The sequence below is a fragment of the Sorex araneus genome, chromosome 2 (assembly GCF_027595985.1).
Source record: "Sorex araneus isolate mSorAra2 chromosome 2, mSorAra2.pri, whole genome shotgun sequence".
In the NCBI taxonomy this organism is placed as follows: domain Eukaryota; kingdom Metazoa; phylum Chordata; class Mammalia; order Eulipotyphla; family Soricidae; genus Sorex; species Sorex araneus.
Genome location: NC_073303.1, coordinates 239527469 through 239545843, shown reverse-complemented (window position 1 = coordinate 239545843; position 18375 = coordinate 239527469). Strand labels below are relative to the sequence as shown.

The window sequence follows — 18375 nt, the reverse complement described above, 5'->3', positions numbered from 1 at the left end:
GTGGCAGGGATCAAACCTGGATCGGCCCCATGTAAGGCAAGCGCCCTACCCGCCCGGGTTTTTGGGCTACAGCTGGCTATGCTCAGGGCTCACTCCTGGCGGGACTCCAATGATCGTCTGAGGTGCTGGAATGAAACCGGGATCGAACCCACGATCGAACCCGGGTCCGCAGCGAGCAAAGCGCGCGCCTTATCCGCTATACTAGCTTGGGTCAGGGTGGAGTGTCCTTCCTCATGGGTGTATGGGACTGGGCTGCAGGAACGTATCGGGGGGCCAGGGGTGCCTCCGGGTCAGTTCCTGGAGGCCAGTTCACCGCTGGGAAGGGCAAGAGCAGTTCTGCAGAATGGGACACTGGGATCCCGCCCCCTGCAGTTCGCGGCGCGGGCGGCAGGGGGCGCAGCGCACCTTGCCCGCGTAGTGGTGGATGACGAAGCCGGAGCTCCAGCTGTTGAAGTGCTCGTGGCAGCCCACGGCCGCCTGCAGCTTCTGCAGCAGCGTCTGGTCGGCGCCGCCACCCGTGGCGTGCATGGTGGCGCACACGTCGTCCAGCACGCTCATGATGCCCGGGGGGCTCTGCGGGGGTGCAGTGGGGAGCCGCAGCTCAGCCTGGCCCCTCCTACACCCCAGAGAGCTCAATCCCAGGTCTGGAGCCATAAGCGCTTCCCAGGTTAGATCCCAAGTGGGTGGCGGCGCCCCCTAGTGAATTGGGGTGATGGTGGGGAACGGGGCTGGGAATTCGGGCGGGGGAGGGGGAGAGGGGCGGGCTGTGGCGCAAGGTGGGGAAAATCCGTCAGACCGAATGCAGAAGTGAAAGGGGGCATCAGGCAGGGGGCACGGACTGACCCTCGGTCTCAGCCCCGAGCCCCACGGTCGCCGGGCCTCACCAGCTTGTTCTCGATGAGGTCACAGACGATTTTGTTGTTGAAGTACTGGATGGGGGTCCAGCGAATCCCTTCCTGCACATACTCCTCCTGCGGGCAGGTGAAAAGGGGGTTCCAGGAGCGCTCAAAGGACTGAGTGCAGGCAGGAGAGGTCCAGGTTTAATCCCTTGACACCCAAGAGCGCCCCCCACACACTGCCAGGAGCAACCTTCTGAGCAGGGAGCCTGGAGTAGCTCCTAAGCACTGCTGAGTATGGCCCCCAAACCAAATTATAAAAATAACAGAAAGGGGCCCTAGTGATAGTACAGCGGGGAGGGCGTCTGCCTTGCACGTTTCAGTCCCCAGCATCCCATAGGGTCCCCTGAGCACCACCAGGAGTGATCTCTGAGTATGGCTGGGTGTGACCCAAAACCAAAAAAAATAAAACAAAACAAAAAACTAAAAACTACCAAAACCAAAGAACAACAAAGAAAACCGTAAAACGGCCAGAGCAGGTAGGGTGCTTTTCTTGCACATGACTGATCTGGGTTCAATCCCTGGCCCCCTATATGGTTCCATAGGGGTGTGGCCCTAAACCAATTTTTTTTAAATGAAAAAACAGTCAAACAATAATTGCTGAAGGTATGAATAAGTGAGAAAGCTATTACTCACTTCTTGTCAAAGCTTTCAAGGCAGAAAACCTCCTTAAAAGGAACTCAGTGGGCCGGAGAGATAGCACAGCATGGAGGTGTTTGCCTTGCACGCAGCTGACCTGGGTTTGATCCCCAGCATCCCCTAGGGCCCCCCAAGCCTGCTAGAAGTGATACCTGAGTGCAGAGCCAGGTATGGCCTGCATCAGAAAGGAAAAGAAAAGAAAAGAAAAGAAAAGAAAAGAAAAGAAAAGAAAAGAAAAGAAAAGAAAAAAGAAAAGAAACTGAGAGTCTAAATCAATTTGCATTTTGCAGTTGGGAGGTGTAATTCCCAGCAGGAGTGGGTGAATGTGAGGTTCCGAGGATGCGGTGCTGCCCGGGAGATGCATTTCGAGGATGCAGTGACAGGGAGACCCACATCACACCTCGGGGCTGCACCTGGTGGTGCTCGGAGGACTGTGTGCTGCCAGGGATAGAACCGGGGTCCAGTGACCCCGCCCTCCCCACTGTCCTATCTCCCGGCCCCTGAAGTTGCATTTTGGAGCCTGAACAGAGGGACAGGCAGGGGTATAAAATGGGATGTCCGTGAAGCTCAGCGCCCCGGTCTCTCCCCGACCCCAACCCCTGACCACCAGCCGCCCCCTCACCTGCTCTGCCTTCAGCGTGAGCTCGATGAAAATCTGCTGCAGCTTCTCGTTGACAAAATTGATGCAGAACTGCTCAAAGCCGTTTTTCTACCAAGCAAGTGTGTGTGTGGGGTGTGTTCCTTAGCAGGCTGTGGCTGGACCTCCCCAAGGGCCACGGGGTCACCAGCTGGGGCACAGAGGTGTGGGCTTGGGGGCCCCCAGGGCTGTACCTGAAAGATCTCGAAGCCGTAAATGTCCAGCACCCCAATACTGTACTCGTCATAGGGCTTCTGCATGGCACGGTTGATGGCCTAAGAGGTGGGTGGGTACAAGGTCAGGGCCAGGCTCCCGGAGCCAGGTCCCTGCGCAGCCCTGTCCCTCCCCCCCCATACCCAGGTGTCGCCACAGCGGCCGGTTCTGGCCTGGAGAGCAGGCTCTGTCTTGACCTCTATTTTCTCATCTTTAAAATGGACTCATATGGGGCCAGAGAGATAGTACAGTGGATAGGGCCTTTGCCTTGCGCAGAGCCAAACCAGGTTTAGTCCCCGACACCCCATATAGTCCTCCCCAGCCCCATCAGAGTGAGTGCCCTGAATCCCCACCAGAAGTGATCCTTGAGCACAGAGCCAGGAGTCATCCCTGAGCACTGCTGGGTGTGACCCCCTATTTTATTTTATTTTTGGCTTTTTGAGTCACACCCAGCATTGCACAGGGGTTACTCCTAGCTCGTGCACTCAGGAATTACTCCTGGCGGTGCTCGGGGGACCATATGGGGTGCTGGCAATTGAACCCGGGTTGGCCGCGTGCAAGGCAAACGCCCTCCCCGCTGTGCTATCACTCCAGCCCCCTCTATTTTATTTTTAATGAGCTCATGCAGGGCTGGAGCAATAGTACACCAGGAGAGTGTTTACTTCACATACAGCGAACCCAGCTTCAATCCCCAACACCACAGATGGCTCCCCAGACCCCACCAGGAATGATCCCTGAGCACAGAGCCAGGAGTAATCCTGGAGCACTGCCAGCTGTGACCATCCAACTGAAAAAAAATAAATGAGTACTAACAACTACCTTCTGGAGCTTTCCTCTGAGAATCTGCTCACAGCTGCACCAGCTGAGACGCAGCCTTCTGTAATGCTCACTGTGCTTTTTTCCATTATTATTTTTTTTCTTTTTTGGTTTCTGGGCCATACCCAGTGATGCTCAGGACTTACTCCTGGTGGGCCTCAGGGGCCCAGTGGGGGGTTGGGGGTCAAACCCGAACTGGCCACGTGCAAGGCAAATGCCCTCCCCGCCGTCCTATTGCTCTGGCCCCTTGCCTGCATTCTTGGCTCTGTGGCATCCTGAAAGGCCGAAGGGCAGGAACTGTCTGCCTAGCGTGTCTGGGGCCAGGGCTCAATCCCTGGCCCCTCACGCCCCCCTCAGCACTGCTGGGAGCATCCCTGGTGCCTTCCAGCACCCTTCACTTCCCCATCAATAAATTTAGGTCCAGAGGGATTTCGCAGTGGTGGAACACTAAACAGGAGGCCTTGGGTCCAATACCCAGCACAGTCCCTAACGCCATCTGGTCTGTCAGTTTGGCATCTTCGTACCACACTGGCATGGTGTGGGAGTGCCTCCCACTCCTCCCACTCTCCCTCCCTCCTTTGGAGGACCGGAGGGGCCCCCCCATTCCTTCCCCAACACGCCCACTCGCCTCCACTAGGAAGTCGAAGAGCCGGGCGTACAGCCCCTTGGACAGGGCGTCGCGGGTGTAGGCGGCCTGCTCCACGTTCAGGGTCACGTTGATGGACTCGCTGCGCCCTCCCCAGCGGCTGTCCATCTTGCGGCTGGTCAGCTTCTCCTGCAGGCGCCCGCTGTCAATGCCCAGCAGGTAGGCGGGGAAGGCCAGGACTGCGGGACAGGGTGGGGAGAGAGCCAAGTGTCGTGGGCAGGGGGAACTGCCCCTCCATTTGTCCCTGGGGGAGTGGGGTGGCAGCTGGGGCTGGTAGGAGGAGGAGGGGGTGAGTCTCTAGCTCCAGGGCCTCCCAGGGAGGAAGCAGGTCACGCCTGCACATGCATGTTCGCGTGCAGGTATGCAGGGTGGCGTGCACATTGGATGGCACAAGCACGGTCGCGCGCATGCGCACGCATGGTTTTCTATGCGCGCCCTCACCCGGAGCCCACAGCACAGCACTCACGGTCGGCGCTCTCCACCCGGGCGTAATTCCCATCTTCACAGAAGCTGATGTTTCCCAGATGCAAAATCCCCGCCACCAGCTGCAGCACCAGTTGCTGGACATTGGGCGGGATGCCGATGACCTGCATGGCGCTCTGCAAGGGCGTCAAGGACTCAGCCTGGAGCCCACACACCCCGCCTGCCAGCCTCCCTCTAGGGCTCTGCCCTGACGCAGGGACCAATCCGGCCTCACTTTTTGGGAGGGCGAGTGATCACGCCGTGGTGGGGTTCGAACCCAGGGAACCCACATACAAAGCTCTCCACTCCAGCCCTTTAAGCCAGCCCCCCGCCTGTCCTGCCTCTCACACCTGCCAGCCCTGGGGAACATGGGGACAAGTCCCTGCGCCTCTCTAAGCCTTTTTTTTTTGTTTTTGTGTTTTGGGGTCACACCTGACACCTGGCAGTACTCAGGGATTACTCCTGGCTCTGCCCGCAGGAAGGATTTCTGGCGAGGCTTGGAGGACCGCATGGGGTGCTGGAGATTGCACTTGGGTCGTCCGTGTGCAAGGCCAGCGCCCTCCCCGCAGTCCTGTCGCTCCACCCACAGACTCAGTTCCCTGGTTGGCCACAAATCGGGCAGGTCTGGGGGCAGGGGGGTGCACTGAGGGTGTGGCAGGTGCGGGGAAGCAGATCGGAGCTCACCAGAGTCTCCTGGAAGTCGCTCTTGTCATCTGTGCCGTCCACCTTGTACGTGTCCGATTGGTTGAGGTAGTAATAGTAGTCGGGGGTCATGAGCCCCAGGTTCTGCCGCTGTTCCTGGGAGGCGCCGTCCAGCAGCTGCGGGGCACACCGCACTCATCACGCATCCAGTAGGGGGGTTCCACACCCCCTGACCCACTGCACCACCCACCCCAACCCCCGCCCCGTTCCTGGCTCCTGGCACCTGGTAATAGATGTGGAAGTTCCTCTCGTTTTCGTTCTGCATCACCACGCGGGATTTCTCCAGCAGGAAATTGGAGATCTTCCCACCATCGGGCTCCCCACCACGGCTGAACTGGATCTCGAAGTACTTGCCCTGAACCCGAAAGCCACAGGCTGGATACTGGCTCCGCCAGTCCTTAGGCCCCAAAGATCCCTTGTTCAGGATCCCCTGTTCCAGAGTTCCTTGTTTTTATCTTTGGGCCACCTGCCTCTATGCTCAGGGATCACTGCAGGCTCAGGGGGACCCTAGGAGGTTCCGGGGATTGAACCTGGGTCTCCTGCGTGTAAGGCAAGCACCCTCCCCTCTGTACTATCTCTCCAGTCCCCAGTACCGGCTCTAAACACAGGTCTTTAAACCTGTTCTCCATATTCTCCAAGAAGCGAGCAGCCTGAACTCTGTTTGTTGAAAGAATGAAGGAAGCAAAAGGTAAAACAATGGACCTGAAATGTGAGTAGGAAAAGAAGTAGCCTGTTTGCAACCTGGGGAGTCTTCTAAAATGTTACACGGATATGTAATGGCCCCACACATCTGATATGCTCTCAGGGGACTGTTTCACTGATGGACCAGAAACAGAAAGTGGTGCTCGTGGGGGGCTCTTTTCCTGACGGACCAGAAACAGGGTGTGAGTCTCCCAAGCAGGAGCGGGTAATTTATAAGTAGTTGGGAATACCGCTCTGTGTGTGTGTGTGTGTGTGTGTGTGTGTGTGTGAGAGAGAGAGAGAGAGACAGAGACAGAGACAGAGACAGAGACAGAGAGAGACAGACAGACAGAAAGATAGACTCACAAATCGACTAGAATTGTTGTTGCGCACGGTCTTCGCGTTGCCGAAGGCCTCGAGCAGCGGGTTGGATTGCAGGATGATGTCTTTCACGTTCTGGGGACAAGAGGCAGGTGTGGGGAGGGAGAGGTCAAGCCGCTGCTGGTGGTGATAAACTTCCGGGCAGCCGCAGGGAACACCCCAGGCCGTCCCATTCTCTCCTCACCTGGACCTTCTCACCCCCTCCGGACACCTTGGAAATGTAGCCCATGATGTACTTGGCGGCCACCGTCTTCCCAGCTCCGCTCTCTCCACTGCGGGGGCACGAGGGAAGGTGGTCAGCAGCCCCGGGTGGAGGGAAATACCCTATCTAGTCCCTGATCAAGGGGCTGGAGCAATAACACAGCGGGTAGGGCGTTTGCCTTGCACACGGCTGACCAGAGTTCGATTCCCAGCATCCCATATGGTCCACCCGAGCACCGCCAGGAGTGATTCCTGAGTGCATGAGCCAGGGGTAAACTCTGTGCAGCACCGGGTATGGCCCAAAAGCAAAACAATTACAACAGAGTAGTCCCTGATCAATTCATTCATTCATTCTGTGCGCCAGACACCGGTCCAGGAACTGGAAACAGCACCGTGAACAAGGCAGAGAATCCCTGAAGGAAGTGAGGGATTTAGAGGGTGGACAAAAACGAAACATGAAATAGAAGGCAGCAGGGAGGGTGCTTGCCATGCGTGCAAGCTGCTGACCTAGGTTTGATCCCTGGCCTCCTGGTCCCCTGTGCCCCACCAGGAGTGGTCCCTGAGTACAGCGACAGGAGTAAGCCCTGAGCACTGCTGAGTATGCTCTCCACCCCACCCCACAAAAAAGAAAGAATAGAACAGATAATGGTGGGGCTGGAGCGATAGCACAGCTGGTAGGGTGTTTGCCTTGCACGCGGGCAACCTGGGTTCGTTCCCCAGCATCCCATATGGTCCCCCCAAGCACCGCCAGGAGTAATTCCTGAGTGCATGATCCAGGAGTAACCCCCGTGCATCGCCGGGTGTGACCCAAAAAGCATAAATAAATAAATAAATAAATAAATAAATAAATAAATAAAAGATAATGGCTTAGATGGTACCAAGGAGAGGAAAGTAGGTCCTGGAGCAGAGCGGGGTGGGAAGGTTATGTTCTCTGCATCAAGAGTTTGAAGCAAGGGTGGGAGATGGTTCAGAGGACTTGAACCTTGCAGCCACATGCCTCAGATTTCTGGTTTGTTTTTGAACCACACCTGTCGGTGCTCAAGACTAACTCCTGGCTCTGTGCTTAGGGGTCACTCTTGGCTGTACTGGCGGAGAAGGACATATGGGATGCCAGGGTTCAAACCTGGGCCAGGCGCATGCAAGGCAATTACCCTGCCCGCTACGCTATCTCTGAAGCCCCGAATGGCTGTGTTTGATCCTCGACACTGCATGATCTCCTTATCGCCTTCAGAAGCAGCCCCTGAAGCCTGCAGGGGTGACCCCCAGAGCACATAAGCAGTTCTAAAGAAACCTCCCCTTACCTAATGATAACGCACTGGTTCTCGCAGTCAATAAGCATGTTCCGGTACATGTTGTCGGTGAGGGCGTAGATGTGGGGGGGATTTTCATACTGGGCCTGTCAGGGGACAGCAGGGCTCATTCCCAGGCTAGGGGGCGGGGCGTCCTGGGGGCGGTGCCTCCTCCCCCTACCGGGGCCCCCTGCCTCACCGCGCCCTGGTACAGGTCAATCTCCCGGTCGGTGAAATAGGGCATCTGCTTGAAGGGGTTCACGGAGATGAGCACCGAGCCGATGTAAGTCTGGGTGGCGAGGTGGTTAAGGGTCGTGCGGCATTTGGCTAGCTTTGGCCCTCACAGGCACCCGTCCTCGTGTGTGTGTGTGTGTGTTTGTGTGTGTGTGTGTGTGTGTGTGTGTGTGTGTATGTGTTTCACCCTCAGCAGTGCTCAGGGCTGACTCCTGGCTCTGCATTCAGGGATCACTCCTGGCGATGCTCAGGGCAGGGGGGGGGGGCGGGGACCTGATGGGATGCTGAGGTTTAAACCGGGTTAGCCACTTGCAAGGCAGACGCCCTTCCCACTGTGCCATCCCGTGTGTCCGCTCCCCTTGCTCCTTGGATTTGGGACTCCCAAAACCCCGTGACTTTGAAGAAAAAATGGCTATATATATATAGTGGGACGGGGCTTGCAAAATTTTCCAGCAGCGCTAGGGACTGCAAGATTTTAGGAAGCAAGTGGTTCCAGGGGTCGAGCCCCAGGCCCTGTCTGGAATGTGTTCCTGCCCCATTGAGCTATCTGCCCTGCCCAGGATGGAGACATCTGTATTGCTTGTGTGTGTGTGGCGGGGGGGGGGGGGAGGTTTGGGTCTGGTGGGTGTGAGATAGTCCTGGGGGAGAAGGTGTTTGCCCTGCAACTGGCTGACCCCGGTTCCATGCCTGGCATTCAGGGTCCCCTGACCATCACAGGGTGTGATCTTGGAACCATGGGTGGGGTGCCCCCCGCCCGGGGCAATCCAGGCCTGAGCTGCGCTGCATCCCCCAGTCCTGGCACTGAGCCACTAGCTGCTTAGCTGGGGGATCTGAAACGCTGAGCACTTCTGGGAAGTCCCACCCCCCCCAAAAAAAAACCCTAGAATTTCGGCTGGAGAGAGGACACTGGGGAAGGCAATTGCCTTGCACTTGGCTGACCCTGGTTCAATCCCTGGCACCCCACAGGGTCTCCCAGACCCCATCGGGAGTGGTCCCTGAGCACAGAGACATGAGTCAACCCTGAGCATCGCCAGGTGAGGCCCCCAAACTGAACAACAGGGACTGAGTCCAGAATGGGCAGCAGTGGGCCATCCTGGGGTGCCCAGAAAGCTACCCCAAGGAGAGGGAGCTGCCACGCCCCCACCCTGCTCCGAGCACGCGGGTACGAAGATGTAGTCGTCCATGAAGCGCTTGCGCAGGTTGCCCACGATGGCGTCCTCCGTGATCTGCGGCAGCAGGACCATGTCGTCCACGCCGCTCTGCTTCACATTGTGGCTCTGCCAGTGGAACCGCTCCTTGCTGCCCTGGGAGTGAACACGGGTCAGGGACACCCTAGGGCCATCAGAGAGCCTCCCTGCCCCCCTCCCCGCGGGGGACAGCTTTCCCTTGCCATATCATCTGTCACCCTCTCATCACAGGACACCTTGTTCAGGCCCCTCGCTTCCCTCAAAAGACGCTTCCTCTAGGAAGCCTGCCTGGCTTTCTTTTTTCTTTTTTTTTTTTTCAGCCTGGTGAAACTCTTCCAGAGCCTCGAAGATGTACACAGCCCAGTTCTCCCAGGGTCACTTAGCCTACAGGGCAGGAATTGGGCACATGGGGAGCAAAGGGGGTGCAGGTGTGAAGATTCCCCCATCTGATGAACTCCCTCAGAGGTCATGCTCTCGGAAGCTTCACACACACTCTCTCTCTCTCTCTCTCTCTCTCTCTCTCTCTCTCTCTCTCTCTCTCTCTCTCTCTCTCTCTCTCTCAGAGGGTGAGAACTGGCACTGAATTACAGCTTCAACCAGGAGGACCTAGAGCCTTCACCAGGGACAAGGCAAAGAAAACCCCAGCTTAGCGACCCGAGGGATGGATGGTAAGGGGTTGGGGTGCTTGCCTTGCGCACTGCCAACCGTCACTACCAGGGGTCACTTCTAAGGACAGAGCCAGGAGTAAGCCCCAGAGTGCCTTGCAACCCTCCAAACACCCACCCATCAGCCATTCATCCATCCGTTCGCCCCCTCCCCATGTATCTGTCCATCTGTCCATTCCTCCATCCACCTACCTGTTCATCTGTCCACCCATCACTCATCCGTCCATGCATCTGTCCATCTGTCTCTTTATACAACCATTTATTCACCCATACTCCTACCCATCCATTCATCGGTCCATCTATTCATATATCTGTCTGTCCATCCATCCACCCATCCATCTTTACATCCATCCATCCATCTGTCCATCCATCCATTAGTCTATCCATTTACCTACTCACCTGTCCATTCATGCAGCAGTTCACCTATCCACCTGTCTATCCATTCATCCACCTGTTTATCCATCTTTCTATTCATCATCTATCCATCTGTCCATCCATCCATCTACCCAGTCCATCAGTTCATCAGCCCACCCACCCATTTGTCCATCCTTCCATCCATCCACTCTCTATCTGTTCATCCACCCACATACCTACTCCTCCATCCATCCATCTGTCCATTCATCCAGCCATCTCTCCCATCTATTCATCCGTCCATCCATTCATCAATTTGTCTGTCCATTCATCCATATGTCTGTTCATCCATCCTTCCGATGGTCCATCTGTCTATCCACCCATTCATCCATCCACCATCAATCTATCCATCTGTCCACCCACCCACCCATCCACCCACTCATCCATCCATGCATCCATCCGTCCATGCATCCATATATACATCTATCCATTTTTCCATCCACGCACCCACCACCCATCCCACAAAGAACTTCAAGCTCTCACATTGCCAGTGACTCTGCCTGTGTCTGTGTGGACTCTTTGCTCTTCCCTGACCCGGGGGAGCGGGGTGTCCCGACAACTCCCAGCATGGCTCAGCCCAGAGCTTGGTGATGGGTCCCCCAGGGCCAAACTGCCAGTGCTGTCGATGGAGTTGGGGGCGTGGCGAGGCTGCCGACTGCCCTCATCTTACTGCCTCATCTTACCATGCTGCACCTCGCAGTCCTTTGGTTCGGGTTTTGGGCTGCACCTGGAGGTGCTCAGGGCTGACTCCTGTGTCTGTGCTCAGGGATCACCCTGAGCAAGGCTCAGGGACGCTGTGCGGTGCCAGGGATGAGCCCGGTTTGGCCATGTGCAAGGGAAGTGCCCTCCCCACTGGACTATGTATTTGTCACCCCACCTCATAATCTCCCCCACCACTGCTGTTATTTTATTTTCTCTCAGTAATACTCTTTTTTTGTCCTTTCCATAACAAGGCTTCACCTAATCATTGCGACTTGCATTTTTTTTTTTTTTTTTTTGCTTTTTGGGTCACACCCAGTGATGCACAGGGGTTACTCCTCTTGGCTCTGCACTCAGGAATTACTCCTGACGGTGCCGGGGGGACCCTATAGGATGCCGGGGATCGAACCTGGGTCGGCCGAGTGCAAAGCAAATGACCTACCCGCTGTGCTATCGCTCTGGCCCCAACGACTCGCATTTTTTGCCAAAGGGAAAAATAGGTGCATGCAATCTGTGCCAACCAGGCAGTGAAATATGGTACCTTTCCCATAAGTCGCCTTATTTCCTACTCCCTTTGTGGGCTCAGGTCAGCACTAGGATCTGGTCTGCTTTGTGGAAGAGGAAATTCTTCCGGCTCAGAGAGGTTAAGAGTCTGCCTCACCATCACACAGCGGGGAAGCTGCGGGTCCCCAGCCCAGCTTATATCACATGTGGGCAGGGTGCACGGGGGACAAGATTGAATCCTATCCAAGGTTTCTCCCGGGAGTTAAACCCCAGCGCCATGCTCCATCCCCATGATGTGAGGGGCTTGCACAGAGGCTTGGGGTGCTGTTGTCTCCAGAGAACCCCAGGGCTCGGTTCCTCTTTCTGCCCCTCCCCCGCACCCCGCTTCCTCCCTGCATCCTGGGCTGACCAGCTACTGCAGTTCTGCTCTTCTACGTCTCATTCCTAGGCCACCAAGATTCTGGGGACTCCCAGAGTCACTCCCAGCCCTGGAGATCACAGTTATGGGGGTGCTGGCAGGGGGAGGAGGAGGAGGTGGCTCTGCTCTGGCGCGGGGCGGGGGAGGGGGGGTGTGGAGGGTGTGGGGACACTTTTCTGCTGAGGATATTTATAACATCACCGCAGAGCCAGACAGTCACAGGCTGGTAGGGAGCATCTGAGCACGGCCCAGCCTGCACCAGGGCCAGACCCCACTATTTCCCAACCTCAGCAGGGCCAGATCCTGCCCCCCACCCCTGTTTTTCCTTCATGCATCAAGGTCAGAGCCCCAGGATCTTTTGTCACGTACGAAGCCAGACCCCAATGGTTTCCTGTCATGCACTGGGGCCGGACTGCCCCTAGTTTCCCATCGTGCACTGGGGCTAAACCTCATGATTTCTCATCATGCATCGGGGCCAGATCCCTTGACTTTTTTTTTTCCCATCACTCACTGGGACCACCCATCCATCCATCTCTTCATCTGTTGTCCATCCTTCCAACCACCTATCCACCTGTTTGTTCATCAGTGCATTTGTCCACCCACACACCTACTCCTCCATTCATCCTTCCATCCACCTATCTTCCCATTTATTCAGTCATCTGTCCATCCATTCACCCACCCACCCATCCATCCATCCATCCATTTATTTATCTCCCCACAATTTCCCGTTATGCTCTGAGGCCAGACCCTCATGATTTCCCGTGATGCACTGGCCCGGGGCCTTGTAACAGACCCCCGCCTTCTCTAGGGGAACCACGTCCCGTGGGTGGTCATCTGTTAATTCAGGCCCAGATGTCTGTCTTGGAGACTTGATTGGGCAGGGGACTGAGTGACCGAGGGGCCACGCCTCTGTTAACTGGCCCTATCTGTGGATTTCATTGATTTAGTTTGTTTTGGGGCCACACCAGGCAGTGCTCAGGCCGTCTCCTGTCTCTGACCTCAGGAATCACTCCTGGCAGTGCTCAGGGGACCCTATGGAGCCCCAGGATCAAACCTAGCTCAGTTGCATGCAACGCCAGTGCCCTCCCCACTGTCTTATCTCTCCAGCCCCCCTACATTTTTTTTGCTCTTTGGGTTACAGCCAGTGATGCTCTGGGGTTACTCCTGGCTCATGCACTCATGAATTACTCCTGGAAGTGCTCGGGGGACCATATGGGATGCTGGGAATCGAACCTGGATAGGCTGCGTGCAAGGCAAATGCTCTACCCGCTGTGCTATGGCTCCAGCCCCCCATTTCATTTCTTAAAAATATTTTTGTCTGAGATTTTGGGCTTTGTCCATCCAGCGGTGCCCAGAGATAGCTCTGGACGGTGCTCAAGGGCCCAGGCAGCGTAGGGGTTGGGGTGATGCAAGCTGGGGCTCCCGTGGGCTAATTCTGTGCTCTCGTCCTCTGAGCTGTCTCCCTGGCCCAATGACAGATTTTAGTTTGGGGGCCACACCTGGTGATGCTCCGGGGTTATCCTGGCAGTGCTCAAAGGACCACAGGGGATGCTGGGGATCAACTGCGGGTCTGCCGGATGCAAGGCAGGCGCCCTCCCTACTGCACTATCCTTTCACCTTCCCCGCACCAAGACAGATTTTAGAATCCATCTCCTGCTTGCGGTTGCTTGGGAAGTGGAGGGGAACAGTAAGTAAACAGAGTGAGGGGAGGACTGCAGTGGGTGACCCCAAGAATGTCAAGTGGAGCACTGCACAGAGAGCAGGGGGGCTGGTGGAGATGGTGTTTGTGGTGGGTTTTTTTTCTTTTTAGGTCACATCTGGCGATGCACAGGAGTTACTCCTGGCTCATGCACTCAGGAATCACTCCTGGCAGTGCTCAGGAGACCCTATGGGATGCTGGGAATTGAACCCGGGTCGGCCGCGTGCAAGGCAAACGCCCTACCCGCTGTGCTATCGCTCCAGCCCTTGTTGATGGTGTGTGAATGAATGAATGACATGCTTGCTGGCCCTGTGCAGCCGGCCCTCTCTCCATGTTTCTCGGCACCCCCCGCACACCAGGGTCCATGGATTCAGCTGAAACTGTTTGTCAGTCTCTTCCGTCCCGATGGTACAACAGAGCGACGGTGACCACAGTGACCACAGGCCAAGTATGTCTCAATCTACTGGGGCTGTTGTGAAAAGCAGTCAGGGGCCCGCAGGGGCCTCTGAGTTCATCCTCCAGGAAGAGCTGCTCCCCACCCCCCCAGGCAGTCAGCCCAGGGAGAGAGGGGGTTTCCCTGGTGCCAAAGAAAGGAGGCTTTGCACTTTGGAGCTCTATAGGGAACAAATTTCCTGAGTCCATCCCCCTCCCCATCTTTGCACTCATGCATGGACCAGGCCTACAATCTATTCTGATGGAGCCCAGGGCACCTCACGTGCAAGTCAACTGAGAAAGATTGTGGGTTCACACCGGAAGATACCCAGAGGTGGGGTGGTCAGGGAGGGCTTCCTGGAAGGTAGGCTTTGCCACATGAAGCAAACTTTTTTTTTTTTTTTGCTTTTTGGGTCACACCCAGCGATGTCCTCCTGGCTCATGCACTCAGGAATTACTCCTGGCAGTGCTTGGAGACCATATGGGATGCTGGGAATCGAACCCGGGTCAGCTGCGTGCAAGGCAAATGCCCTACCCACTGTGCTATTGCTCCAGCCCCCTGAAGCAAACTTTTCAGTCATGGAGCCAGGGGACTAGAAGGCCGTGTGTGTGTGTGTGTGTGTGTGTGTGTGGTGTACACACAGCAGGAAGTAAGGCACAGACCTTGCCTGCAGCCACTCCCAGGTTTATCCCAGGCACCATATGGATCCCTCAAACATCACCTAGCACAGCCCTGGAGGCCCCCAGCCCCACTGGGGTGGCCTGGGTGACCCCCATCACAGCCAGGACTCTGAGAGCACCGATCCCCTGGCCCTCACGTGGAAGTGCACCACAGCCCACACCCCCAACCCAATACTTGATCCATGGGCCGGGGCGACGGCACTGCAGGGAAGCTGCTGGCCTTGCATGCAGCCGACCTGAGTTCGATCCCCGGCATCCCATCGGGTCCCCTGAGCACTGCCAGGAGTGATCCCTGACTGCAGAGCCCAGGAGTCAGCCCTGAGCACTGCTGGGGGTGGCCCAGAAATGGACCAAACAACTTAAAACAACAATGAGTGCTGCTCACCCCAGTTTCTCCACATTCTCTCCACCCACTGGGTGGAGGTTTCCATCACCAGTATCCCCAGCCGCCCGTCAGTACCCTAAACACCAGCCCCCAGCCCCCACACACAGCTCTGAACCACACCCCCTTCTTTCCTTTCCCCTTCCTCCTTCCTTCCCTTCTTTCCCTCCTTTCTTCATTTCTTTGCTACACCCAGAGATGCTCAGGGATTCCTTCTGGCTCTGCGTTCAGAAATTACTTCTGGTGGTGCTGGGGTAGAGGGGCTTGTGGGGTACCCGGGATCAAACTGGGGTCGGTTTCCTGCAAGACAAATACCCTGCTCCCTATCTTCAGCCCCTCCACAGCCCTGTCAAAGCGCCTTATGCCCTGGGGAACGGGTGTGTGTGTGTGTGTGTGTGTAGGCACAGACCTTGCCTGCAGCCTATCCGGTTCGATTCTCCAGCACCGCCTGGGGTGCAGCACCCTGGGGTGCAGCCCTGGCTGTCCCAGTCATCACTGGTGTGGGGGGGGTGGGAGGAGGAGGAATCAGGTAATGTCAGGTACCAGAATCACACCGTTGGGTCCTGAATCTCTCTCTGTCACCGCGGACCCAATTGAGAATCACAGGGAGGCCCCCTGGGTCTCCTGAGCACCCCTTTGCCCATCCCCCGCTACTTTCAGTGCATCAGCCTAACAGGGCCCAGGGAGACAGAGCAGTGGGGAATGACTTGTTTCTATGCAGCTGACCCTGGTTTGATCCCCCATCCCATGTAGCATCCTCGAGTGCCACCAGGGGGCATTCCTGAGCACAGAGCTGGGAGTCAGCCCTGAGTACCACCAGATGTGGCCCCCCCAATGAACAAATTAAATGGGATGCTCAGGGGTTCCTCCTGGCGGTGCTCAGCGGACCCTAGAGGATGCTGGGATCGAACCCAGGTTGGCTGCGTGCAAGGCCAGAGCCCTCCCCGCCGTGCTGTTGCTCCTGTCCCATTGAGTTTCTTTATCTTTTTCGGTTTTGGGGCCACATCTGAGGATGCTCGGGGCTTCCTCCTGGCAATGCTCGGGGGACCCATCATCAGCCCTCCCCGGGAAAAGCTGGGTGCCTTTGATGGGGAGGGGCCCCCTTTTCCTCCCTCCAGAGTCCTGTGTGGGTAGTTTCACCTCGGCTCGCCGCCCAAACTCCACCACTGACACAGCGTTTCCTGCACTTCCTCCCCAAGGGGCTGCCCTGCTCTCAGGTCGCACATCATTTCCTGTGTGATTTTTTTTTTAATTTTAATTTTTTTTTTCTTTTTGGGTCATACCTGGCAATGCACAGGGGCTACTCCTGGCTTTGCACTCAGGAATTACCCCTGGCGGTGCTCAGGGGGCCATATGGGATGCTGGGAATCGAACTCGGGTCTGCCGCATGCAAGGCAAACAAACACCCTACCCGCTGTGCTATTGCTCCAGCCCCTCCTGTGTGATTTTTTTCTGCTCCTCTGAGTTTGGAGCCTGACCTGCATCTTTTTTTTTTTTTTTGCCACGCCCAACGGTGCTGAGGGCTGACTCCTGGCTCCGTGCTCAGGGATCACTCCTGGCGAGGCTCAGGGACCCTATGGGATGCTGGGGATGGAACCCGGGTCGATCATGTGCAAGGCAAGCGCCCTCTCCGCTCGCTGTCCTATCACTCCAGCCCTGGCCTGGCTCCTTGGAAGGGCTTGGGATAATTCCTGGGCTGTAAGTCAGTGGATTGTCCTTTCTTTCTTTCTTTCTTTCTTTCTTTCTTTCTTTCTTTCTTTCTTTCTCTCTCTCTCTCTCTCTCTCTCTTCTTTCTTTCTTTCTTTCTTTCTTTCTTTCTTTCTTTCTTTCTTTCTTTCTTTCTTTCTTTCTTTCTGTTTTGGTGCAGCCATGGCTGGCTGGTGCTCCAGAGTGACTCTCAGCTCTGGGCTTGGGGGAACCATGCAGTGCTGGGGATGGAGTCCGGACTCCCACATACAAAGCCTCCTCACTCAGCTCTTGAGTCATCCCCGTCACACCAAAGACTGGTCCTCTTCTTCTTTTTCCCTTGTGTGTGTGTGTAGGGGTGGAGGGGATCACTCCCAGAGGGGCTTGCGGGACCCTATGGGGTGCCAGGGATCGAACCCGGGTCAGCCCTGTAGCAGGAAAGTGCCCTTCCCGCCTGTACTATCACTCCAGCCCCCAAGGTGTCATGCCCTATGGTGCTCAGGGCTTCCTCCAGGTGCTCTGGGGACCCCATGGGGTGTTGGGGATCAAACCCGCATTCAGAACACAACGCCCATCCCGCTGTCCAGTCGCTAGGGGTGAGGGGTGGGGGGCTCTTTCCCGTCTGAGCGTGGTGGGCTCCGGGGATACTGTGCGGCGTTGGCCATGGAACCTGGGCCGGTGTGGGCAGGGCGATGCTCTCAGACAGACCCCAGGTGCCCCCCGAGTTGCTCAGAGTGGCCCCCTCCACCGAGGTTTCTCAGCTGTCTTCACTCCTGACCTCCCTTCACCTCCCAACTGCCACCACAACTATGGCCGTGCTCCCCACCCCCCACCCCACCCCACCCCACCCTGCCCGGCGCCCCGCCTCCAGCAGAATGACCAAAGACCGAAAGGCGAAGTGGTTGGCGCCCAGCTGTGGGCGCCCAGCTCCAGTTTCCTTACTCATGATGCCACCAAGCCTGGTCCACCCCGGCGTGACCCCTCAGCCCACCCACTCCCCGCAGGTGGCCAGGACAGGGCAGAAGGTCTCTCTGGGGGAGATGCCCCCTCCCTCTCATCGGCTAAATCCCTGAGGCGCCCGTCCGCCAGCGGCTCAGGTGTACGGGACTAGCTCCTGGCAGCGAGCAGCCCTGGCAGAGGGCGGCGGCGGCAGCGGCGGGCACAGCCCCTCTTCCCGCCGTGGCCCCCAAATGCACAAACCCTCTTTTTCTTCCCACTCAGAGCTCTCCCCCCCGCACCCCCCCTGCCGCGGAGGGGGGCACTTGCTACAGTCCTGCAGCAACAGATGTGGGAACAGAAGCTCCGAGAGAGGGGAAGTGACTTTCTCAAGTTACTTGGGGCAAGGGGGCAGCCGGCTGGGCTGGGGCCCAAGTTCCCAGCTAGAGGAGGTCCCTCCCAGCCTCCCCTCCCCCGCCCCAAGGACCAGCACCCCTGGGGCCCCCTTGGCACCGCCCCTTCCATCTGCAGCGCCCCTCCATCATCATATTGGAGCCTGGAGCTGGGCAGGGAACCCCAGGGGTACCTGTTACCTACCACATTTGGCTCCCACACTGGCTCCTCATTGCCCCTTCCCACCACCCCCACTTTGAAGCTGACCCTCGGGGGGAGGGAGTTGGGGGGGATTCCACCTGGCGAGTGTCACCCACCCACTCCCTACCCTTTGGAACCCACTGACTTCAGGACTTACCATGGTGGGTGGCCTTGGGTGGGGGCGCCTCTGGGGGACGTGTCTGGAGGGGTCTTGGCAAGGGGGCTGCAGGCTCAGGGGGGCCCCGGGGGCGGCTGGGGCATGGCCCTGGCTCCCTTCCTTTCGC

At 57.1% G+C, this 18375-nt stretch overlaps 1 protein-coding gene across 1 annotated transcript in view; it reads right to left on the bottom strand.

Moving 5' to 3' along the window:
* MYO1F (myosin IF) overlaps positions 1 to 18355 on the bottom strand; it is a 30568-nt gene extending 12213 nt beyond the window's left edge. The window contains exons 1-13 of the mRNA XM_055125043.1: positions 18249 to 18355; positions 8964 to 9101; positions 7763 to 7852; positions 7576 to 7670; positions 6258 to 6345; positions 6059 to 6148; positions 5235 to 5366; positions 4994 to 5128; positions 4314 to 4446; positions 3830 to 4026; positions 2367 to 2447; positions 885 to 971; positions 406 to 573 (exon numbers count right to left, since the gene is read on the bottom strand). Coding sequence (XP_054981018.1) covers positions 406 to 573; positions 885 to 971; positions 2367 to 2447; positions 3830 to 4026; positions 4314 to 4446; positions 4994 to 5128; positions 5235 to 5366; positions 6059 to 6148; positions 6258 to 6345; positions 7576 to 7670; positions 7763 to 7852; positions 8964 to 9101; positions 18249 to 18251 — 1437 coding nt within the window. The 5' untranslated portion in view covers positions 18252 to 18355. The remainder of the gene's footprint in view (positions 1 to 405; positions 574 to 884; positions 972 to 2366; positions 2448 to 3829; positions 4027 to 4313; positions 4447 to 4993; positions 5129 to 5234; positions 5367 to 6058; positions 6149 to 6257; positions 6346 to 7575; positions 7671 to 7762; positions 7853 to 8963; positions 9102 to 18248) is intronic.
* Between the last annotated feature and the right edge of the window lie 20 nt (positions 18356 to 18375).